We start from the raw sequence: 25,379 nt of genomic DNA on the forward strand, positions 1-25,379 counted from the left end.
AACTAGAAAATTACTAATTTTTCTGCCATGTACGTTTTAGAACATCAAGAAGTTGAGTGTTTTTTAATATTAAATCATACCTTTCTGTGCACAATGATGGTTAATTTCAAATTAAAAGTTAAACACTTATCTAATGCAGTAGTGTTTTAGGCTTAAAGGATTTCAATAAGTAACCTAGAAGTGTGTGCTTGTGTACGTGTAGGGTAGAAAAATAGTGGAGATGTAAAGAATAAAAAATTTGTATCCAAAATGTATGTAACTGTAGTATTGGTTAAAAAGCCACAGATATAAACAGGACTGATTCTAATTTTTTGAAGACTTTTTAAGTATTTTGCAAATTAGAACCTTTCTGCTCAGTGCCATGCAATTCCAAGTCTTTCTAAAAGCCATGCCAGTGTTCCCAGTTCCTCCATTTGAATAGATTAAATGAAAAAACACAAAAAGGAAAACATCTTAACCCTTGTGCTATCCTAGGCACTTTCCTGTCCATGGATTACATGAAATCTTTCCACCTTTATCCACCTTTGTCATGGTAGGAAGAACATGTCAATGTAAGGGTGGGGTCATCTAAGATAGCACAAGGGTTTTAAAGGAAAACTATCTAATCCTTGAATCTGTGATTCGCCTTTATTTGTTTAATTCATACTAAAAATGAGGAATGTAGATGATACAGATTTGTACCAAAAAATTGATTGAGTACTGAGCGTTACAGCAGGATCGGTAAATCAATACCCCTAGCTGCTGGCAGTAAAAATGATCGCCACAAGATGGAGCCACAGGAGCGTTTAACCCTTGTGCTATCCTAGGCACTTTGACATTGGGAGTTGGGTCATCTAGACCCACTAGACAGTGCACTGAACATTTTTTCACCAATGATTTGTGATCTTCACTGGTGTCCATGGATTACATGAAATCCTCTCCACCTTTGTCATGGTAGGGAGAACACGTCAATGGTCATCTTGACCCATAGGATAGCATAGGGTTAAGTGGCAGCTGATCATCAGCTGACTGGTACAATCTAAACCAAATCAAAAATTTGTTTATACAAAGATTTTTATGTCGTGACTGCAGATTGCTTTGGTTGTGTTCCACCTTAGATAGGTTTTGTGTGAATGAGAAAAAAATTGAAAAGCAGTTTTCCGACATGAGATAAGGACTTTTCACAATACCAATAGAATCAAGTTCCTGTTCTGTGCACCTCAGAAAACAGAAGTGGCCACTTCACTGTTACTCAGCCGAGACGGTGCAGGAAAACCCCGAAACTAAATGTTCAGTCAGCCGCAGTTTGACCTTAGACCGAAACCAAGCTTCTGGACTGACAGGCCTGTGGAGATGCACGCTGCAACGCTTTAGACAGGGACACCACTGAAGGAAGTGGACAGAAGTAGATGATACATGCAGCCAGGTGAGAGGAGACTTCTATCAAAAAGTAGAAACAAAAAACACAGCTATGCTTCCCAGAAAAATTACAAACCCTTAAAGTGACCGAGGATAGTCTTTTTTTTTTAGAAATAACACTTTAAAACCCTTATCTATCTTAGATGACCCCACCCTTACATTGACGTGTTCTCCCTACCATGACAAAGGTGGATAAAGGTGGAAAGATTTCATGTAATCCATGGACACCAGTGAAGATCACAAATCATTGAAGAAAAAAGGTACAGAGCACTGTCTAGTGGGTCTAGATGACCCAACTCCCAATGTTAAAGTGCCTAGGATAGCACAAGGGTTACAGGCCCAGCTGCAGCATGAAGCAGACCATGCAGGAGGGAAATGCAAGATGACAGGAAATGCAGAGACGCCATCTGTTATTGGGCAACAGCGCCAAAAGAAGACACACACAGAACACAAGGAAAAAGGCAAAAAAAAAAAGCACAGACAAGCAGCTGAATCTGAAAAAGAAGGAAATGAAAACATGAATCTGTGGCAAAACGTTTCTTACCAGTATAGAAAAATCAGTCAGCTCCTCCTCTGTGAAGGTTTAGGTTTTTCAAAGTGTGTTTAATTTTTCAAAAAGCTGACGTGTTTCACATTTTATAATTAAAAAAGGAGCATTTGTGCATCTTTCTTTTGTGTGAGAGCTGATCATGGACTTCCATTAGTGATCACAGATTAGGACATTTTTGATTTTAAGCACATTTTTCCAGAAATGAAAATCAAATAAACACTAATAACAATTATCAATTTTATTTATTTGGCACCTTTCTTGGAACCCAAGGTTTGGAGATGTAGAGCTGGATATTATCCATGTCACATTGGAAGAGAAAAATGTGTTCATGGAAGATGTACCTGAGGGGAGAAGGTCGAGGATAAATAGCAGGGGCCCCCAGGCGGTGCCTTGGGGTACACCTGTTGAACTGTAGAGGAAGTGAATTAAATACTGGAAGATTTGATCCCCTCTGGACTCCAGCATAAATTCAAATGTGGTTTTACGTGAAAATTCAACATCGTTCACTTTATTGATTTTTCTTTTTTAAAAGGCAGGTATAATAATTTGTCTCTTTTTACAATTATTACAATTTTTGTATTTTTTTTGTTGGCTCTTGTGTCTGAATAATACAGCTGCAATCAGCCGAGCTCAGATGAAGCAAACGCAAAAATATAAATGCAAAGAAATCAATAGAACACATAAATGAGATTTATCAAACGCGAGACAAATCAGTCCTTAGTGTCACTTTTACTGTAGTTTTTTAAGTTTTTAATAATCATTTCTTTGAATTACATAGAGAATAGCCATCCAATAAAGAATACAGTCCCTTTAAAGCATGAGTGTTGTTTAATCAGCTTTGCAAGCACAGTATTTTCACACATCGGATGACAAAACTTCTAATTCACACTCGTATTTGTACATGGAAGAAAATGTCACATTTTGCGCGACTTTCGTCCACTTTTTTGCCCATTATGCAAAAAAGAATCCAGCCATCAAACAATGACAATGAAGCGTTCAGGTAGCAAGGACCAAGTACCTCGCCGTTCTAAACGCCACAGTAAAGTGTATCTATGCTGTGGCTGCATAAATGCTAACTTAAACATACAAAAGCTGTACAAAAACAGGATGTGGAAGACGTGATAAGGACACTCGTTTCAGCACATGAATAAAAAGAAAATTTACAAAAGAGGCACTTAAGAATATCCGACACATATATGTGTGCACAGTTAACTACTCTAGCCCATGTTTTAGTCAAATTCAACTGAAACGTACATTTACAATTAAATCAGATACACTTGGCTAATGAGAGATGCAAACTCTGTCGGCTCGTTTTTATCAGGAAGAGCGGCCAACAAAGTCACGTAGAAATGTCTTTTTTTTTTTAAATCCCCCAAAAGTTCTGGCTCGCTTCGCACATGGCTTTAAGTTTTACAGTTCTTACAGACACACAAATCTGTGTCAAAATACATTTACACTATAGCTTAAAAATATAAACCAAAACAAATGCCAAAGGACTTCTTAACAAATATGAATCTTTATAGAAAACTCTAACTAGAAGTCGGTGTTATATAGGACTCTTCATCACTACAGTACAGCTATTGATCTATTTTATACATGTTATTTTAAAATCAAAATGCCTGACACATTAAGAGCAGCTGCAGATACATTTCTAAAAGTATGTTTGCAGTCCATGAAATTCAAGTTTACACCTTTACCTAAAATCTGTAAAATCTAGACAAACAAAGCTTCTATTATCTCAGATTTGCAGCAATTCCTAAAATGTAGTGTGTTAAACAGGAAGACAAGGATTGTCTAAAAAAACACAACATCAGAGTCGTATCAGCATCGCTCCGCATCTCCTTTTTTCATCGGCATGGAAGGCTTTGAGAAAAAACACAAAAACAGCAATATTAATAAAGTTTTTGTCTACAAAAGAAACAAAAAGGCTTCGTTTATGCTTTTTGTACTCAAATTGTCCTTACGAATTGTGCAGTTTCGTATGCAATAACAACTTCAAACACTGGGTGGCACTATTGATGTAGCTAGCAAAGCATGCTTCTCCCTTTTCACATTTTTGCGGCAAGCAAAACAAACTTTACAAAACAAATATTAACGACCTGAGGACAAAGATCAACCAAGTTAATACTTTGAGTAATAACATGTTCTTTTGATTTCCACAAACTCTCATGATTATGTGATCCCTGAAAGAGAATGAAGCCTCCATAAATATGGCCACCATCTCAAACTGGGTTAAAAAAGTTATGCAAAGAAAATGTATGAGCGCATACATTTTTCCATTTTCAAAATCAATGGAACCTGCAATATTTAAGTTTTGCTCAGAGATAGAAAAGCAAGTTCGATGTTGAAATAGTCAAGACACTTAAAAAAAGGAAAAACATCGAACAAAATTGAACTATAGAACCGTAGTTTACTGCCCAAAATCCTGCACCAACCCCACATCAAGGGTCTTTCCCTTCAGCTTCTTTCCCCTGTTCAAATCATTTGCTGTAAACTATATCTTTTGACGTGGCAGACTTGCTAAAAGTTAAGGTTGTTTTCCCAATGCTCTGTAGAACAATACGTCATTCCACGTAACAATAATAAAAATTTGGATGTGAAAACGTCAACATTGGTTGCTAGGGAAAATGTCAACTTTCAGTTTGGTCATTGATGGTATAAGAGAACTGGACTGAGTGACCCCTCCCCCTTCACATTCCAAACAGGAAGAACCCGCTGGCTCCAGGAAGCCAAAATCTCATTAAACTTTATGGAGAAATAAACAGCTATTGGTCAGAATACCAATTCATGCTGTGATACCATCTTTCTTCTTTTTTTATTACATTAGTGCAAGTAATTCAAGTTATAAACTGACAAATCAGGTGCCTCAACAAAAGTAGGTGGTGCCTGCTGGCCCCCACATAGAATTGTCCAAAATGTCTGATTGACAGGTTCTCCGGAGCCCTCCTTCAAGTGGTAGGGGTGTGGTCTTCCAACACACTGACTCCAATATTTCTATTGCCATAGAAATCTCAGTCCAAATCACTGCTTACTGACGATTTCTGCCTCCAACATGGATACTGAACAGACTTCCTTTCATCTGAACCCCGAGTAAGCCCCTTTCTACAGGTGTCACTCAGTCCAGTTCTCATCCACAGTCAATGGGTTTGATGTAATGCCACAGATTCATGATACCAAGACGTGCAGAGAATAGTATGGTGGGGGGATGTGGGCCCATCCCTTTTCAAATGTTGCCATTTGGAGTCAAAGTGTGACTAGATCGCTGGGCTACATCTGCAGTGCTGTATGCTACACTATAGCTATGAACTCTTTGTGTGTACAACTTCAGCAATGTGGTGCAGACATAAACAGTTTTTTTCAAACATGTAAATATCTATCAATCTTTTGTGCACATTTACATAGACTTTTCATCGGAAGCGGTCACTCCAACGCGTTTTTGTGTGAATGTAGAATAACATCCAACTGGGAGTTTTTTTTATAAAACATGTAATTTTGCTGATTCAAGAGAGTAACGACAAATAAAATGGATTTCCTTTGAAAGAAATTCAAGTTCACCAGAGAACGTAGTTCAGGTAAAATCGATTGCTTCTATGAATCACAAGTTCCCATCTACGTTTTACAGCTTCCTAACGCTACTGCTAACATTAACTAGCTTTATATGCATGGAATTGTAAAAAACACCAGAGGTTACTTTGCTCATTTATATTATTTGCTTCAAAGACATGTTAACCAGCAACGGTACCATCGATTCACACAAGAAGAGAGAGCAGAGCTGGAGACCAAGAGAAATTTTGCCAATCTGACTTGGTTTTGCAACCACAGGAGTCGCCCCCTACTGGCTGATAGATGCACAAAATAAGGCACTGTCACATTGGCTCCATTTGTCAGACTACGAAGTTTGTCTCCTTTCTCATTTTAGTCTGTACCGTATTTTCCGGAGTATAAGTCGCACTTTTTTTCATAGTTTGGCAAGGGGTGCGACTTATACTCCGCAGCGACTTATATTAGAACTAAATTGAAATAAATACATTGTTAACCCTCCTGTTATGTTCATTTGTGAGGAACAGAGATGATGTTCCTGGGACAATTTGATGTATGAGGTATGTTAAGTGTTAAGAGGATGTTAAGTGACTCGGAGAATCAGCAAACTTTTTTTTACAGTAAGATCTTGAAGGCTAACAACATAATATTCTATTTTCCAATGATTTCATAGATTCAGAAATGCAATAAAAGTGAAAACTGTTTCTACAAATACAGGATGAAAACAGAGTATTAGTTGGCCAATGATGCTTCATGAAAGGAATAAATAAATAAGTTTGAGAAAAAATTACTGTGAAATTATTAGATAAACAGTCTGCTATGATTGTGTCATATAAGGTTGTGAAAGTTAAAATGCGACTTATAGTCCAGTGCGACTTATCTGTGTTTTTTTCTACTTTATAATGCATTTTTGGGCTGGTGCGACTTATACTCCGGTGCGACTTATAGTCCGGAAAATACGGTAATCATGAAAAGAGATGTGCAGAGTATCCAATACATCCCCTATTTAAAAATGTTTGCTTTTACATTTTTCTAAATGTTAAATTTGAGAAGACCGTTTTTTTTTGGTCTTGTAACGCTTAAACATGATATGAGCTTTTTTTTAAAAGAAACATCTATAGTTACAAAGGTTTATAGTTACACAGTAGACTCGTTGCACAGTTTTACACATATCTGTTGCTTCTGCTTTCCGTCTTGAGTATTTTTCAGATGTCAGATGATTTTTCTTTAACCCGCTGTGCACATTCAGCAGCTCATCCTGTGACAGCTGATTCTGATCATAAGCCTTTTGTACAAGTACAAATGTGATTAAAATCTTCATTATTTGAAGTGTTAACAAAGATACGAAGTTGCTGAAAAATTGTAATATTTTTTTTTTTACAATTTCTGGAGCAGGCCTCAACTTTCGGAGATAATAAAACGGTAAAGTCGGTGCATAACTCGGTAGATAAAACTAAAAGCAGGATTTTTTTTTTCAGAATCTAACAGTATTGCACTTATTACGTCCCTTCACTTGTCCTTGTGTCCACTGACATTATGTGGACAAAAATTAAGTTTTTCCTGTCAGTTCAAAGTGTAAGAAAGGCGTTTGTGTCGTGCTCGATTGTTTTAACCACATTTTCTGTCAGTAAATCCCCATCAAGTGAATTTAGAGAGTCGGCAGGACACAGGAAACCGTTGTCAGATCTGGACTGGCATTAAATCTAAACGTAGACGTTTCCATGAATAGTCTGTCTTGGCTCAGATCATTGTCTTTATAAACTGGTTTTCAATGGTTATGATGAGCCCTTAATTGCATCTAATTGTGTGGGTAACAGTCCGAATATCTTCCACTGTTTTCCTCGCCGGTTCTTGTCAGGTCATCATGTAACTGAGGTGGGAAAATGCAAAAGGTGTGCTCCTAAAAAGGAAAAGCCTCATCGTAGTCACTCCTCTGTCCTCTTACTTCTACGAGCATCAGTGCTCTCTGCACGCCGGCACCGCTGGAACCCAGCTCTGCACAGCCATTAATCCCTCCTCCAGCCAGCTCCTGGCACATGATGGCATCATGGGAAGACAAGATTGGGGTGTTCTCCTCTCCCCTCCGCTGTTGCTCCGGTGTTGGCGCAGGAGCTCTGATCCCACTACTTCCAGCACCCACACTTCCACTGGCTCGTTTTTTAGACGGTGGTCCCCACAGGAAGGCGTGGGGAGGCCTGTAGTGTTGGCGGGCGTAGCGCAGCAGGCGTCGGCGGGCTGCCGGCAGCCGGATGGTGTACACGTAATACTCCAGTGCGCTGTGCTGCATATTAAGGAGGGTGCCGTTGCACAGAGACTCCTCCAGGAAAAAGCGAACCAGTGGAGCTTTGAAAGCCTCGTAGCCGAGTTCTCCCAGGGACTTCAGGATTCGAGTGATCCGTAGGTAATTATGGTGGGATCTTAAAAACAATAAGCAGGGAGTTAAAATGATTTTTTGAATTTGTAACAAACAAGCTGATGATGCTGACAGGCTTTTGAAATATTTGGCTGCTGAATTTTTAGTCAACCACATACAGGTCCAAATCCCAGAGGCATCCCTCATATTTTAATTTTTTTTTCCAAGGATCTGTTCTGGAGCAAAATCAACCCAAAACAACATATTTTCAGCTAGATCCTTCAAGATAATCTACTTGATTCTATCTCAATGAGAGACAGAATCCACAGAAGGACAGAAGAGAACATTTTCAGTCAGCAAAGACGAGTTTATGAACACAACAGACTCACCCAGGTAACTTAACTCAAACAGAGTTCGGGATTTATCAAAAGAAAGAAGAAGAAAACAGAAGAGGAAAAGAGGACAAATCTAGAACTGCTGAGCCAAAATATCCACAAATACCGTATTTTTTGGAGTAGAAGGTTTTTTTTTCATAGTTTGGTCGGGGTTGCGATCTATACGGGATTTTTTTTAAAGTAAATATCAACAATCACTAGAGGGCAGTGTAGGCGTGTATCAGTATTTGCTACTGACAGCAACGCAGAAGAAGAAGCTCCAGCCTCAACTCAATCAATAAAATTTCAATTGATTTTTTTATTTATAATTATATAAAACGTTTATTTTACTTGTTAGCATGTTTTTTATGGTTATCTAAATAATTGTTCATATGTTGTGCTAATCTACTAGATTCCTCCACTGTTTAAGGAAGCATAATAAGTATCAATTTGTTACAGTGGTGAAGCGTGAATACAGTCAGTCTAGTAAGGTTATCTATTTCATTGATGTAATTTGCTGTTCAGGATGAAACGGGTTTTCTTGATCACCTTATTTTTGTTAAATAAAGTTCTCCCAGTATGCGACTTATACTCCAGAGCGACTTATAGTCCAAAAGATACAGTACATTAAAAAAAACATCTGGAATGTTTGGACAAAACTACTGTGGAAGGAAGAGACAACAGAGGAACTTCCTGTTACATCTTCACTCCATCAGGAGTCAAACTAACCAACACTTTCATGGTAAGAATTTGGTTTCTGCTTCAGGAGCCGGATGATATTTTTTCAGAAAATATAATTTCGTGATCTTAAAGACCCACTTCAAAGAATATTGTGTTTATGTTGTTTTTACATGTCCTTCTAGCATTTTTCTGATGATGGAGGACATACAAAAAAACTGGGTTTCTGATTATTTCTTTGGTCAAATTGTGATGGATTAGGAGCAGATAAAAACCTGCAGTTTAAAAAAGCTCTCAGTTGTGATGCAGAAAATGCGGTGGGCGGGCAAAAGTCTCATTGCTCTGCAGGTTCTGATGCATCCACTTGTAGACAAATAGATCCATGTACGTCTTTGTTTTCCTCATCTGAGCTGATATCTGGTTGAAAACTGTACTGATGCATAGCTCTAATATGGCTCGCCATTTTTGTTGCACCTCTGACGTTAGTTTTGAGTTGTGAGGGGCTGTAAGGCAGCGAGAGATAGTGCAAACAGATGGATGATGGGATATCAGCAGAGGGTTACTCCTGTGCCAACAGGATTCTATCTCAGTGAGAGACAGAATCCACAGAAGGACATAAGAGAACATTTTCACAACTCATAGTTGAATTTCTGATGAACTACTGCTGCTTCGGAGAAACAATGTCTTGAAAAAAACTATTTTGTTTTCAAATTTAGGCTAAAAATGGCATAATCCCAATTAACCCTTGTGCTATCCCAGGCACTTTAACATTGGGAGTTGGGTCATCTAGACCCACTAAAAAGTGTGTTGAACCTTTTTTCTTTAATGATTTGTTATCTTCACTGGTGTCCATGGATTACATGAAATCTTTCCACCTTTATCCACCTTTGTCATGGTAGGGAGAACACGTCAATGCAAGGGTGGGGTCAGCTAAGCACAAAGGTTAAAAGACCACTGGGAACACTGAAAGTAAATCAAAATGTAGTTTGAGTTTGACCTCAAGCTCTTTAGCACTCCACCGTTGGATCCAAACCCAACAGTGGTTTAAAAAATCTGGAGAGTTCTCATAAAAAGTCCTGATTAAAAATGAACAGAGTTGCAACTTTGTGGCATTAAACAGATGATTATGCTGGTAAAGTCTAATGGGAACAAGAAAAAAGATTTGGCCTTGAAAGAACCAGAGCAGAACTATAAAGTGGACTGTGTAGGGTCTTTTGTCAGACTGTAGCTGACAGAGGAACTTAAGCATTGTGCTATCCTATGGGGTCCAGATGACCCCACCCTTACATTGACGTGTTCTCCCTACCATGACAAAGGTGGATAAAGGTGGAAAGATTTCATGTAATCCATGGACACCAGTGAAGATCTCAAATAATTAAAGAAAAAAGGTTCAGAGCACTGTCTAGTGGGTCTAAATGACCCAACTCCCAATGTTAAAGTGCCCAGGATAGCACAAGGGGTCAAGCAGAAAAGGACTTGGAGTGTTCAGGTGGAGCTTGTGGAAGCAGCAACTTCCCCAGGTTTTTACTGTGTGACTCTGGACTTACTCATTGAGGTGCTGGAACCGTTCCCTCCAGTTGGGGGCCCGGATAACGTTGCCGTTTTTATCCAACAGTTTGACGCCATAGAAGTCCAACATCATGGAATAGGCGGCGACAAATCTCCGCTTTGCTTCACGAGTGCTTTGGAATTCCTGTGAGGATTCAACACACTGAGTCAGTGTGTGTGTGTGATTCTAATCCTTTATGCCATCCAATATTAAAATGCTTCTTTGATGGAACCAGTTTATTTGTCAGGGTTTTATGTTTTTTCTCACATTTCTTGTGTTGAGATGATGTCGGTTGTGAGTTGTCCCTTTAAAATAAATGTTTAGTTAAAATAAACTAATAGATAGATTATACTTTTTTTGCCAAAATAAAAAAAAAATGTGTTGCTTTCTTGAACATCATTTCTGCAGAGCGGCAGGAGTTCATTAGAAATTCACTTCTAAGTTGTGGGCGGCACAGTTGGTGCAGAGCAACACCGCCCCCCTTCCCCTCCATGTTGCTAAGAACTCCCCTGCTATCTTACAGAGAGCTTGTAGCCTGCCCAGCATCTTTTCTACGTCCCAAATAAGCTCTTTTTCGAACTGCACTTGCACCAGTCTGCTACTGATTCACAACAATTTGAATAAAGAAATACAAATGCAACTTTTGAGCTTAATTTTCTTTATGAATGTCCTCCATCATCAGAAAAAACGCTAAAAACATGATTTTCCTCAGAGCAGGTCTTTAAAAAATGTTGTGAAAACTCATGAAGTAAACAAGTGGAGCACCCTTAAACAACATGCTTAAGTGAATCCTGATGCAGTTCAGTGTGAATACAAGTCAGTCCTGTGATTAATCCACAAAAAGTAAAACAAGGATGTGAAAGGAAAAGGAGCACATTACCTTTACAAAGTGACAAAAATCCCTGAAGTACATTTCAAGTAAAACCTGTCTAAAGTCGTTGGAGCTGTAACTCTGTGATGCCCCAGTGGATCAGTGTGATGTAAAATCAAACCAAACCCAAACACAGGTAAGAAGTTCTGTCCTGGTTTATTCTGGTCTGAACATTAAGAGAAATGAACATCAGTAACCCTTGTGCTATCCTATGACCCCACCCTTACATTGACGTGTTAATCCTCCCGTGACAAAGGTGGATAAAGGAGGAAAGATTTCATGTAATCCATGGACACCAGTGGCAGTGAGGTTCACAAAACATTGAAAAAAAAAAAGGTTCAGCGCTCTGTCTAGAGGGTCTAGATGACCCAACACCCAACGTTAAAGTGCGTAGGACTTTAAGTTTAACTCAACTTTAACGTTGAGGAAAGTTTGTTTTTTTGTGTTTTTGACATTTGCCATTTTTCTGATGATGGAGGGCATATACAAAGAAAATTAAGCTCAAAATTGCATTTCTGAGTATTTCTTTATTTAAATCGTTGTGAAACAGGAGCAGACGAAATAATGTAGTAAAAAAAAAGCTTATTTGTGACGTAGAAAATACGCTGGCCGGGTCACAAGCTCCCTGCTCTGAGCTCTCAGATATGGGAAGTGGGGGCAGGCTTGCTCCACATCAACAGTCCCACCAGCAACTTAGAGACACATTTCTAAAAAAAAACTGTCTCTGAAAATATGTTTTTAGAAAACAACATAAGCGTTTTGAGTTTTTCATTTTACCTAAAAACGTCATCACCATTAAGAAAAGACCACAGGGATCAGCAGAAGAGGATCAGAGGGGGACTTTGGCTTTTCTACTCATTTGTAGAAGGGATTAATTAATTTTCTAAAACATACACTACACAAGTGTAAATGGCGCACTATCCAGACTGTAGCCCGCTTTTTAACCCAGTGTAGCTGGGATAAGCTCCAGCAACAAAGTTATGACCCTGCAGGACAAGGAAAGAATGTAATCTGTATAGATGGACAGAGTATGTATGCATTATTTTACATCTATAGCAAAATGCTGAGTCAACTAAGCTCTGCCTGGAGCAGCAGGATTTTGGAGGCCCAAACATAAAAGTAAATCAAGTTTGATCAAATAAAAAAGAAAGTTTGATTGAAACATGGTCATTGTGGTGCATTAGCAACCATGTCAAAGCTCTGTTTCCCTCACTTTGATCTCGTCCTGAGTCAGTTCGTGTGCGTAGAAGTTGAGCCCTTGTTCTCTTAATGGAAACAGCCTGGCACAGCAGAGAAAAGAAAAAGAAAAGATGACGTCAAAATAAATACACAGCGAAAGGCAACACTTCCTTAATTTAACTAAACTGTCACTTGTTAAATCAGCAACGCAGTTTCCATTTATTCATGTTTTATAAACTAAGTAAAATCTTAATTCAAACAGTGTTCACAAAACACTTTTTTCTAAATAGATCTAATTCAGTTAGGGCTGATTTATGTCTATGAGGATTGGCTCTTACTGCGTGCATGACTGTGAGGCAACAGCTGACACTTTTCTGTCCCACAGCCACAATCATGAAGTTCTCACATCTCTTTTGGGGAATGGAGACAACTACTGCATGGCTGGTACAAAAGCTGTTTTGTGAATTCATCCATGCAGTTTAAAGGTTGTTGAAAGAAGCAGCCGATAGAGGCGAAGAAGAGGATGAGGAGGAGCAGCTGTGAAGGCTTTAACACCACTTCACAAAGACCACAAAGACATGAAAAACCCTAAGACTTCATCCAAATCTGTTATCAGATGCAAATAATGTCTATTTTGTTTTGCCGCTGTCCCACAATGCTCAGTGCTCATGAAGCATGAACCAGCATTGTCGGGCATTTATGGAGTTAATTCAGTCTCAATAATCAGAAATGCACACAACCGGTTTTACAAATGCACACGCTCCGATTCACAAATGTCATTTTATGCAAACGTGAAAAATAAATTCGGAAATACACACGCTGTGTTTCACAAACACACAGATTGTGTTTCACAAATGCACACTAAATGTTTTACAAATGCACAATAAGTGTTTCTCACAAATGTGCACACTGTGTTTCACAAAAAACATTTTAGAAATTCACAATAAATGTATCAGAAATGCACAGTAAGTGCTTCACAAACATGATTTTTAGGTACACATGTGATGTGAACTCACAGATCATTCGAACTGCAGACTGTGCATTCAAAATCCCGTTCTCGTTTGTGAATCTCTCCGTGTGTGTGAGAGATTTTTCTACGGTGAATATTGAGACTCATCTGACGGAGCGGGTCAACTAATGTCACCATTGGCTAGTAAATCTGTCAATCAAACTCATCGGGAAAGCAGGCGGGTTCGCTTTTAGCCAATCGAATGGCCCCTTACACTTTCTCTACGCTTTCTGCGGGTGGCAAAAGCCCCGCCCATGTTTGATTCTGGACCAGTCGGTCGTTAGCGTGTTAGCCTTAGCATGGCTTGTCGGTTTATTGCCTTCGGTTGTCAAAAATTACTGGCTTGTGCAACTTTTCAGTGGACCTGGAAGCAAGGCAACAGTGGTTGAATGCAGTTGACATTGAATCCATCGAACTCTGTACTGGTCATGAGATTTACAATGGACGTTTCACTCGGGATTGTTTGTACGTTATTCTCTTAGCTTTCATGCTAGCGTCATTTCAACACTCAGACACGGTTTTGATCATCTGAAGGTGGAGGAGAAAAATCTGCAACTTCCACAGGTTTTGTGGAGAAACTGGCATCACTTTGCTCCGTACCACACAGTGGGACTACATTACCTCAAGTTCATCTCACTGTCAATCACAGATACCTAATACACCTCCCCTGCTCAGCCCGAAGTCACTTTGCTGGACCTTAATTTTATTTTTTTAATAACTCAAATGTCATTGATTTTATATTGTAACCATATACATATACACTTCTTGGCCAGGTCACCCTTCCAAAAAACATCCTCGTCTCACTGGGTTTTATAGCTGGTTAAATACTACACAACAAAAGATGGTCATAGAACAACAAAGTGCAAACATTCACCCTTTATTGCAGAGTAAAATTCAGTGAAAACATGGACAGATTAAAACATCAAAATTTAAGCAAATGTGGGATCTCTACTGATTTGAATTTTATTTAAACTGGAACTAATTTTCATAACTTCCTTACATACAATGAAGTCCCTTGAACAATACAGCAGTATTGATTTGAACTTTGTCTTGCCCCGCTCAGTCTCTCTTCTTCTGTATGTAATTGTGTCGCCTAAATTAAGTTCTAAACAAACGGGACAGTAAAGATGTAGGTCAACTCCCAAACGGTCTGAATTCCACAATGGATTGATGTCGTCTTGCAGTTCCAACATTTGTGGACCCAAAAGAGGACTGTCCCATACCGGGACATTGATCCCAGGATGAGGTTCAGCCATGGATCCACTCTCCTCACATTTAATCTCTGGAACCAGCATACCCTGACCAAAAAAAAAAAAAAGATACTGTTTATGAACAGCACTGTTTTTTTTGTGTTTTAGATTATGTAGGAACAGTGACCGACTAATAATAACTTATATTGTTGCTTGCAGGCAGACCTCATATCTCCATAACTGTTTATAATTTGCAAATAAGTGAACCTTAACAAAGTAGTGAGATTAGTACAGCTGATGGCTCATAATGCCATGCATTGTGATGCATTTTGAACTTGCAGATGTGCTATTCTTCCTACAAACAAACAATTTAGGGAAATTGTTTGCACCACACAACAATAATCCTTTTCATTCATTTTCGATGAAAATTCACTGTAGTCATTATGATTTCATGATACTCTTCTTGATACTTTCCACTTTAGTCAAACTGCACACAAATCAGTTGTCCAGTACAGTGAGATTAAATAAAGCATTTACCCGGGGATCAGAAACAGGGTTCTGGGTCAAGCCCAACTGCCACAGCTGATTTGGTGTCATGCTTTGCTCCGTCCTGATTGGATGGCTGTCCCACGCGTCACTAAAGACACCCAAACTGGCCTGAATGCGTGGTAGAAAAATGTAATGGCAGCAGAATACGTGATGTGACTGATATTGAGCAAGTCTTGGTCCTCAGGAGAGTGCAGGATGTTGTAATATAAACCAGTAACACTCATGAAGACATCACACCAGAGGAGCTCAATCCTGTATTTGGAAAAAAGCAAAAAGAAATATTATATTGTCAGATTTATTTTTAATACACCATTCACTTTTATGTATCAGGGCTCCAGACTAACTTTTTTCACTAGGAGCGTAGTGGACCCTAACTGAAAATTTTAGGGGCACAACCAGAAAATTTAGGGGCGCATACCGTAAATCAACATTCTAACCAAATCTACTAATTTCCACTGTATTACAAATAAATACTTTAATAATAGATGCAGAAATTACAATGTGCTGTTTCTAATTCAGTGTCATATTTTATTCTGCACTTTTGAAGATGCAACAAGAAGGTAAACTGACATCACCATCGCTGTCACGACAGTACAACTAAGTAAAAATAGTAAAAAAAATACCATACATTTAGAATAAAAAAAAGTTTTTAGTAACAAGTGATTACCGTAGTAACCTTTCGTAATTTCACAGTTTCAAACAATACTTAAATGTATGTAAATATTAGAGGATGGAAATTCATGTTGGTGACACCAAATAGGTTCAGCCAAGATGCACAATAAGCGTGTTTGAGATCACCCAGATGGACGCAACACTGCACAGATCACCTGGTGTGTGACGTATATTTTTGTTTTTGCTCCAACATCACCTGTCAATCAAAACAAAAATATCACGAGAAAGGGGTGAGAGCAAGACACCAATCAGAGCGAACGCAGATGGAAATTTAGTATTGAACTGACTAAAAGCTGCCCTACAGACTAAAAAACAATGCATTATGGGACATGCGTCCTGATGGGTTTTTTGTAGTTCACTGATCAATTAAAATAATTTAAAATACCAACTGATTAAAAAAGGCTACATCCATTACAAAACATTAAAATAATTATAAAACATGTAATATCACAGCTCATACTTAGGGGGAGAGGCATATTAAAACGAAATTGAATGTTAAGGACAACTCCTAATTCCTGGTCTCTTTCAGTCTCGCTGCAGCTTCGATTTCATGCGAGTTTGAGACCCCTGCTGTACACTCTGTCACTGGTACACTAGCTGCAGGTCGGAAGAACGAATCAATAGTTCGCTTGCTCATAGCTCAGACGCACATATCAGGTTGTGATGATATTTGTCTCCGTTTCCTTCCCACGGATGTTTACGCACGCTCGATTATCTCTAGGCCCCGCCCCTCCACATATTTTAGCCACTTGCAGTGACTTTCCCTATTCTTCTCACACGCATTGGCCGCCTCAGGCATCACTCAATGAAACGCGAGTGTGTGCTCGCGTGTGCTCCAGTCTCATGAGTATTCGCGCGAGTGTGTGTGTCTGCCTGCGTGCGTGTGCGCTCGTGTCTCATTGATGATTTCATCTCTCATTTCATCGATCATTGACGTGCTCCTTTCATGTTTAATGTATAAAAAATACGGAGGGTGGAGGAGGCAAATTTACTGGTAGCACATGTGCGACTGGGTGTAAAATTCAGTCGCACACTCTCAAATTTTGGTCGCAAAATGCGACCAAATGGACGCAGTCTGGAGCCCTGTGTATATATTAAAGCTTCTAAAACTAGGTTCAACTCACCGTTGATTTTGTGTACACTTTTGCTGCAACAAAGCTGTTTGTGTCAGTTGTACGTACTGTGAGCATCAACTCAGCTATGCCCACATGTTCTCCTCCGTGATCTCCTCTCACCCTGACAATAACATGAAAATCATGTCTCAAACACATAATTACAAATGCATCGCCAATACGGTACACATCAGTTTAAAATGTAATGTTCTTATGTATGATGCCAATAAGTAGAATTTCTAGGTTAAAAAAATTGCAGGAGTGGGTTACATGTATCACTGGGGAAAAAAATGAGGTGAGAGAGACTGTTAAGGGGGGGTAAAATGTTATTCATGAGGGGAAAGTTTTAGAGTTGCCTTTGTTTATGGAGAGGAGTCTAAAAAAAGTAATTTTATTTTTGTACAAATAACCAAGTACTTATACTGCCTGATATGTGAATAAAAGATTTCTTTATGAATAACATGAATACCTCAGAGGAAAGCCATAAACGTTCACAGCGTCACTGAAGAAGGCCAAGTGGGTGTCTGCACAGTTGTTGTCTGCCATCTTCTCAGGTACAAGATCTATGGAATACAAGTACAAATACTTTCAACTGACAGATATTTACAGGGGCAAAAATGCTAAATTCCCAATTGACAGGTAAAACAGTAATACAATAGGATGATAAAATATGAAATAGAATAGAATAGAAGGGTATTTAATAACCCCTGAGGAAATTTTTTTTAAATGGCCATCTTAAAAAAACACATAAACACACATGCATTACAAATAGAAATATCACAAAATAAAAAGATTGATAAAAAAGGTAAATAATTGGGAAATCAGTGGGTAAAATTAAAAGAAATTACTTGTAAGATGCCCTGCCAGAGAGTTATATTGCCTGATGGCACGAGGAACAAAAGATTGTCACGCTGTCACGCTTCAGTAATTCCTAGAGAATAAATAAAAACACAACAAACATGGATTAGATAATTTAGCTGTCTGATCTTAAATTACATAATTTTCAAATATATGAAAGGGGATTTTTTTTAAAACACTCTTGCTATGATAACTTGAGCTTGTAGTAAAGAACACCTTTAAAAAAAATCAGAGACAAGACACTGATCACAGGAAGCCTGTGTGTAATACTTACAGTAACTTCTACTCAAATCACTGTTGACAGCTGATTTCTCCCATCCGCCCTTTCTGTGACTACTTATCGACTACAAAACAGCCTAAAAACATAATGTTTGGGATTCTTGTCATTACGTCATTGGAAGTAAAGATACGGGGAATTTAGTGGCTGTCACTCTGACACAATCTCATAGGGCTGGTCATCACAATGAATACGGGTTCTAACGTTAGAAACTTAATGAGGCTTCTTTCATTCAACAGTGGATTCATGTATGTTATATTTAAAAAATGCCGTTTTCATGAATGTCATATGAATTAACTTTGTTGCACAGTCCACCCCGTCTTAAAGTCTGGGTTGTGAAAATGCTGTGTCTAACTTTAACCCGGATCGCGTTTATATAAAGGCAGCACACGGAACAACTAGCTAGTTAGCATAGCATAGCATCAGTGTTTAAACAAATCGCCGTCTCCAAATCAATACTTTTTATTAAACTTTCTTTGCTGCTGTAAATCCGGCATGCTTTTCCCCTTAGTTCTATCTGAATCATGTTAAGAACCTACAGATCATTGGCTATAGACGCTAGCTTGAACCGACACCGGCTTGAACTTCACTCACAGAGTCACAGGCAGACACAATTTGCACAGGCTAAAACAAAGCTAAGCTAATTTGCGGTGGGGGTACTCTGCAAACGACTCGGCTGCAGTGTTCATAAAGCATTCACACATGTCACTTGGCAAAGGAGAACGCTTCAACTTAGTATTCAATAACATTACAGGAAGTACAACGAGGGAATGATCAAATAAATGCATTACTTACGGGCTGAGACTGATCCCGTTCAGAAGACCTCTCCGCCATGTTTGCCGCCCGCGTCCTTTCAACTGCTGTGCTGAACAGCTCCCTCCCTCGTCACTTTGAAAGTGAGGAGTGTAAGGGGCCATTCGATTGGTTAAAAGCGAACCCGCCTGCTTTGCCGATGAGTTTGATTGACAGATTCACTAGCCAATGGTGACATTAGTTGACCCGCTCCGTCAGATGAGTCTCAATATTCACCGTAGAAAAATCTCTCACACACACGGGGAGATTCACAAACGAGAACGGGATTTTGAATGCACATTCTGCAATTCGAATGATCTGTGAGTTCACATCACATGTGTACCTAAAAATCATGTTTGTGAAGCACTTACTGTGTATTTCTGAAACATTTATTGTGAATTTCTAAAATGTTTTTGTGAAAAACAGTGTGCACATTTGTGAGAAACACTTATTGTGCATTTGTAAAACATTTAGTGTGCATGTGTGAAACACAATCTGTGTGTTTGTGAAACACAGCGTGTGTATTTCCGAATTTATTTTTCACGTTTGCATAAAATGACATTTGTGAATCGGAGCGTGTGCATTTGTAAAACCGGTTGTGTGCATTTCTGATTATTGAGACTGAATTAACTCCATAGGCATTTATCCTAATAGTGACGAGTCACATTAAGGATGAGAAGATCACTGCTCACCACTGAATGTAGGTGTGATTGTGCTCCAGTTTGTCGTAGTCGCCTCTCCACTTTGTGAGGATCTCTTCTATGTAGATGCCTGTAAAAACACAGAGAGCAGTCAGCTGCTGCACAGAGCATGTGTGCGGATCAGCGGAGCGGTCTGTGGGCCTTTCCCGCTCAGACATAACCATTATTGCAAAAACAAATAGACAAACACCATCATTGCTTTACAGCGCGGCTGGAGACTCTAAGTCATCCAGGTCAGGCTGGTACGCCCAATTTAGATCAAGGTCAGCTGCACATTTTGCAGATTCCATTTTTTATAATATCCATCCAAAAAACTCTGAGTCTGAATTAACGTTGAATTATCAAACGTTTCCATATTTGGGAAATAATAATCTATCAAATGAAAAAGTAAAAGCGCAAAAAAGGGCAGTTCGAGTTCTTCATAATAATATTTATTAATAAATTATTACTTTTGATGAGAACAAAAGCATAAATCCAAGAGCATAATCTCTTTTGGTGGTGGTGCTAAATGTGTTTTTATGTTTTTTTATATTAAAGCAGCCAAATGTGCTAGCTAAAGCTAGCTTCCCGATCTACAATGACTGGCTGTCCATTTCGAAAGGTTTCTTTTTTTGCTTTTTCAGAATTAATTGCAGCACAAAAAAACAAAATAACTTTCGTGAGTTAAAAACATATTGGATCCAACCAGCAGCACATCCGCACAATTCTGATCAAACCTTTAGTAAAGGCTGATTCTAACTCAGTCCAGACAGATCAAGGTCTGTTGGAGTTTTAGAAGCGTAAAAAAAAAACATTTCAATTAGTGGCATTTGAACTTAAATGAAGTTAATGGGAGACTTTTTAGCATGAACTCCAGATAGAATTTGAGCTAAAACAGAATGTAGTAATCCACTGAATGTTTAACGTCACATGACTTCAGACCAGCGTAGGTCTGCAGATTTGGTTCAGTTGTGTTGACAATGCATGTCAGTATTTTGCTTGACTCAGATCTTTTTTAAATAGGCAGAACAAAAAAGGCCGAGAACTTTCAAATATAAAAAAGTGAAAGGTTTTCAAAATGAATCTGGATATTCATTCTCGTAAATCAATAATCTTGCTTTTAGAGAAGACAAAAAGCTTTGAAAATCAGGCTGTGTGTATGTTTTTTTCTCTCAATCCGGATTGTGCATTAACAAGAACAAGAACTAATATTTGTCCTCTAGTGGTTACTTGGTGGACTGACCTGGTTCCAAACGAGTGTTTTGTGTGTGTTTTTCACAGATCATACCATCAGGCACCAGAGGGATCTTGTTCATGTAGAAGCGCAGGTTTCGATACTCATTGGGCTGCCGGGATTTTCTGAAGTTCTAAATAAACACAAAAAGAACCGAACGAATAAAACAAAAAGTCAACAAGTCAGCAGCTCTGTGCTTTACATGTGTGGGTCTGTACCGGATAGCTGTGACGGTATTTGTAGAGATCCCTGGCAGCGTAAAAACTCCTCTTCATCTTTGGAGCCGCCTCTGGAGAATCCATCAGCTGACAGATGAATCAAAGACGAGAGATGATTACAAAGGAAAAATCCACCAAAAGTAAAGGAAAACAGGTGCGCGTTCTTCTGGATTAAAAGCAGAAGGTGCTGCTGTCACCGCGCATTTCTCTCCGACAGAGGAGAGCAATTCACAGAAGTGGAAGTGGTGCGAAAGCGTGCCTCCATTTATGCCATTCTTCTGGATAATCTGGGTCATGTTCACTTTCAGCTGCCAGAGAAATATGATGAAATAAACTCAGCTCGACTTAATCTGTTCTATTATTTATGCTGGTCATGTATAATTCTAACACATATTTGAATGCCCTACAATCATTTTCTCAAAAAGTTGAGTTTAAATCAATGTGTTGAGCAGAACACAAAGGAATATTTTCAAGGTTAAAGCCCATAAAATGAACAAAAACGGGTTTTTCCAGAGGAACATAAACGCCGCAGAGCATCTCTGCACACTGGAGTTTTCTGTTTCCACGCTGGAGTGCGACCTTTGTGCGTGAGAGCAGCAGCATCAGCTGGATGATGCCGCCGTCACACCGCGCGCCGCCGGAAGCTGCATCCTCCAGCATCCTCACCCGCATCCTCACCCGCATTGACCCCCGCCCCCGTCGCACCTGAGGGGAGGTGTCCCCCGCCTGACCCGAGGCCCGCTCGCTCTCCGCCGGGCTGATGGAGTCGGAGATCCCGCTGTCATCCTCAGCTGGCGGCTCCTCGCCCTCCGAGTCCGACCCCCACGTCGAGTCGCATTCCTCAATGGTGCTGGGCTCCTTGAAACGCCAGCTGCCCAACAGATTTCCCATTTATAAGTGACACGCACCGCCCGCGCCTGGTGAACGTGGTCGTGCTGGAACACAGGGCTACATCATGCCCTCTTCGGTGCGGAGCTTTTAAACGCCACAAAGGAGGAATTTCCACCTCAGCAGCGATGATGCGCCTCTGCTAGGAGGGGGGGATCAGTGGCACAGAGACAGCAGCGCTCTTAAAGGCGCAGGCGCCGGCAATCAGGCTTCCTGAGCCTCTTACTGTACACATGGCATCACTTGATTAACATGAATAACCATTATCAGCTTTTTGGTCTTAAAAAAAGTCTGATGTTATGCAATTAATTCGGACTGTTTTTAGTTCACTCAATTCATCCTCTGTCAAGACTAAGCTGACATCTGTTATACTCAGTCTTCACTTAATTATTTCATTAATGTGCAAATACATTATCTTCTGATTATAAATGTCTTTTCTCAATTTTCTTTTTAGGATAGTTAACATCAGACTACAACCCAGTTAATGAAATCAGTTAATGAAAGAGTAGGTGTTGTAATAAATCTGGCCTATAGGATATGGGTCTCCATCCTTTAATGCTAAAAGAAAGATTAGGACCAGTTTCTCACTGAACAAAAGCAAACAAGAGCCTCTAAATAATTACAATATAAGCATACTTTATGTGTCTATGGCCATTAAGTTACTCATTTACAAAATGTAGCTTTAAACTGTTTACAATACTTGAATTTTAACTGTGTTTTTTTTAAAATCTATATCCAATAATTGTAACTCCCTTTAATTTTGACAGAAGCACATATGCGTTCATTTCAAAATAAAATACACCCCAAGTCTAATAAAATCCTCCTGCTGAACATTGAATGTCAAGTGCCACATTTTATATCAGTATGACTTTGGTTGAGACTCCTTTCTTTTTCTCATTTTATTATTGGTTACAACATTATTATAGAATCAAAATGTAAAAAAATATATAAACACAATACAAAAATAATATAACTGAACAGCACTTACGCAATAAAGTTTTAAGACCTTTTGGCATAATTTCTTCTCAGGTATCTGGCACAAAAAATGCAAATGTAAGTGACAAAACTAAACTAACTAAAACAAAATAACCAAAGCAAATAATTTATTATTCATTCAAATTGTTTGCCTTTTTTTTGCAAAGCCAAAGTGCCACAATGGAGGGATGAGGGAGAGCCTCAGGTGGCAGGAGGCATAGGGTCGGAAAGCAAATATTTTAATTTTTTTTACTCCCTTCCAGGTAGATTTCGTCTTTTAAAAAATGTGTCCTATCTTTCCTTCAACCGTTGTGCTATCTTAGATGACCCCACCCTTACATTGACGTGTTCTCCCTACCATGACAAAGGTGGATAAAGGTGGAAAGATTTCATGTAATCCATGGACACCAGTGAAGATCATTGAAGAAAAAAGGTTCAGAGCACTGTCTAGTGGGTCTAGATGACCCAACTACCAACGTTAAAGTGCCAAGGATAGCACAAGGGTTTATTTGATTTACAAACTTGCATTGCATTTTTTAAAATTAAATTTCATTTCATTGGTTTTTTTTCATGTTATTTAAAAATCAAGAACAAAAGTCATGTTTAGTCTTATTATCCTGTGTATCTTAAATGAATGTGTTTAAAAGAGCAACAGATCTGGCTAAAAGCTTTTTGGTTTAAAGTGCCTAGCATAGCACAAGGGTTAAAGTGCACTGGAAGACAGTTCAGAGGAAAACTTCATCAAAATCAAACATGATTCATCGTGGTGACAGATGACACTGAATGAGGAGAGACTTGTGCATCATGAGTCCAACCCCTTCATGCATGGCTCAGAGGTGCCAAGGTAAACCTCAGATATTAGCTTTACCAAAAAATCCTTAAGTCTGTGATACCAGTGTGATCCTGAGCCCCACACATCTTCACTGCTGCGGCCGCCACAGCTGCTGTTGCACTGGATGAAAGCAACATTTACCTCACAGTGGTCAGAACAGGGTTCTGCGGTTTTTGACCTGAGGAAATCATGTGAAACATGAAGCAACCGAGACCAAAAAACTACCAGTGTCATCAGTATCGTCGCAGCAGCACCTTAAGGAACTGAGAGTTTCATAGCTTTTACTCTATTCCCAAGAAGTTCAGGATAAAACTCAGTGGATATCATATACACAGTGTTTGTTTCACTTCACAGATTTTCAGCAGAGGACGGTGTATTAGGGTGATAGGCACACCTCATTTATTGTTTTCCACATAATGGTCTCACTGCGTTTAATGTGTGTTATTTACTATGGTCTATCTATACTATCATATTGTGGAAGTGAAATGTTTTGCACTGTTTCTGTGTTTTCTTTTTTTTCAATATGATATAAAATCTTGAAGAAAAAACTGTTCAATGTGGCATCAGTTTCAACATTTATCATTTTTTACATTACAATTAAGTAATTCATCTTTTTCATGTGCTTTATTGACACTTAATGATTCTTAATTCTGTCTGATAAAAGCTAGGAACTGGATAATGATAAATTATGTCATAAAATGGTTCTGTAGAACAGGGGTGGGATTATAGAAGTTCGCTTCCTTCCACTCCCTTTCAAGCAATATTTATTAATATGTCTAATTATCCTAAGTTTGATTCATTCGCTGTATGAATGTATAACTGATGATTGTATTGTTTTTGTGTATTCTTATTTGATTGCTTGAAATAAACCATTTAAAAAAAAAAATACATCATAGAAACAACATCACCCCCCAATTCCACCACAACACCCTCAACCGTCTGTTCATGAAGGACAATGCTCCACCGCATGGAGCCAGAATTGTCTCAGCTGGACTAAGACCTGGAAAATGGTGTTACTTCTCATTCATTATTAGTAATGTAAAAAAAAAAACCAGATCAAAGAGGAAAAGCACTGATGTAAATAACAATATCCCTAACTTTTTGTTTGTTGTGTATTGTTACTGTCTATGGCAGAGAATGCCACATGTAGGTTACAGAGTGTGCCCACATCCTCAGTGGCTCAGTAGTTAGAGAACCAACCCCTCACTGCTCGGTTATAGGTTCAAATCCCTACAAGATAGAATTGGTCCATCCTCACCCCCCCTTCTACTGATTGGCCCTAGGGTAGGAATTTCCTAGAATAAATAAAGATTTATAAACATCCTTAACATGTTCCTTATTCCTAAAGACTGTCAGAAATCCAGACAGAAGGTGGAAGATGTGGAATCTTCATCTTTGAGAGAAAACATCTTCCATATCCTGGACAGGTCTGTCTAACAGCATCTTCCAAACAGATGAAACTTACATTTCTCTAAAGCAGAGTTTTTTGGCTCACTGTATCAAAGGCATCTGTCACAGATAGACTTTAAAAATCAGTGAAATGCCCAAAAAAAAAGACTAGAAGAAATTTCATTTTCTAACCAAACTCTTAAACAACGTTG

At 38.9% G+C, this 25,379-nt stretch overlaps 1 protein-coding gene and 1 long non-coding RNA gene across 3 annotated transcripts; both read right to left on the reverse strand.

Moving 5' to 3' along the window:
- Window positions 1-2,681: 2,681 nt before the first annotated feature.
- Window positions 2,682-22,245, reverse strand: LOC101170077 (opioid growth factor receptor-like protein 1). Of its 2 annotated transcripts, XM_011472790.2 has the most exons (8): window positions 21,789-21,974; window positions 21,084-21,170; window positions 20,920-20,998; window positions 19,644-19,722; window positions 12,527-12,593; window positions 10,441-10,586; window positions 7,434-7,905; window positions 2,682-3,811 (listed from the first exon to the last, which is right to left on the reverse strand). In XM_011472790.2, the coding sequence occupies exons 1-8, from the start codon at window positions 21,972-21,974 to the stop codon at window positions 3,770-3,772; spliced, it is 1,158 nt and encodes a 385-aa protein (XP_011471092.1). In that variant the 3' UTR covers window positions 2,682-3,769. The 2 variants fall into 2 exon arrangements, with proteins under 2 accessions (XP_011471092.1, XP_011471091.1); XM_011472789.3 differs by lacking the exon at window positions 2,682-3,811 and having other exon boundaries at window positions 6,605-7,905; window positions 21,789-22,245.
- On the reverse strand, window positions 15,452-17,545 carry LOC111948790. The gene is made up of 3 exons (XR_002874791.1): window positions 17,494-17,545; window positions 17,037-17,148; window positions 15,452-15,492 (listed from the first exon to the last, which is right to left on the reverse strand). It is a non-coding gene; the product is annotated as an uncharacterized LOC111948790 (long non-coding RNA).
- Window positions 22,246-25,379: the final 3,134 nt, after the last annotated feature.

The sequence above is a fragment of the Oryzias latipes genome, chromosome 15 (genome assembly GCF_002234675.1).
Source record: "Oryzias latipes chromosome 15, ASM223467v1".
Taxonomy (NCBI): domain Eukaryota; kingdom Metazoa; phylum Chordata; class Actinopteri; order Beloniformes; family Adrianichthyidae; genus Oryzias; species Oryzias latipes.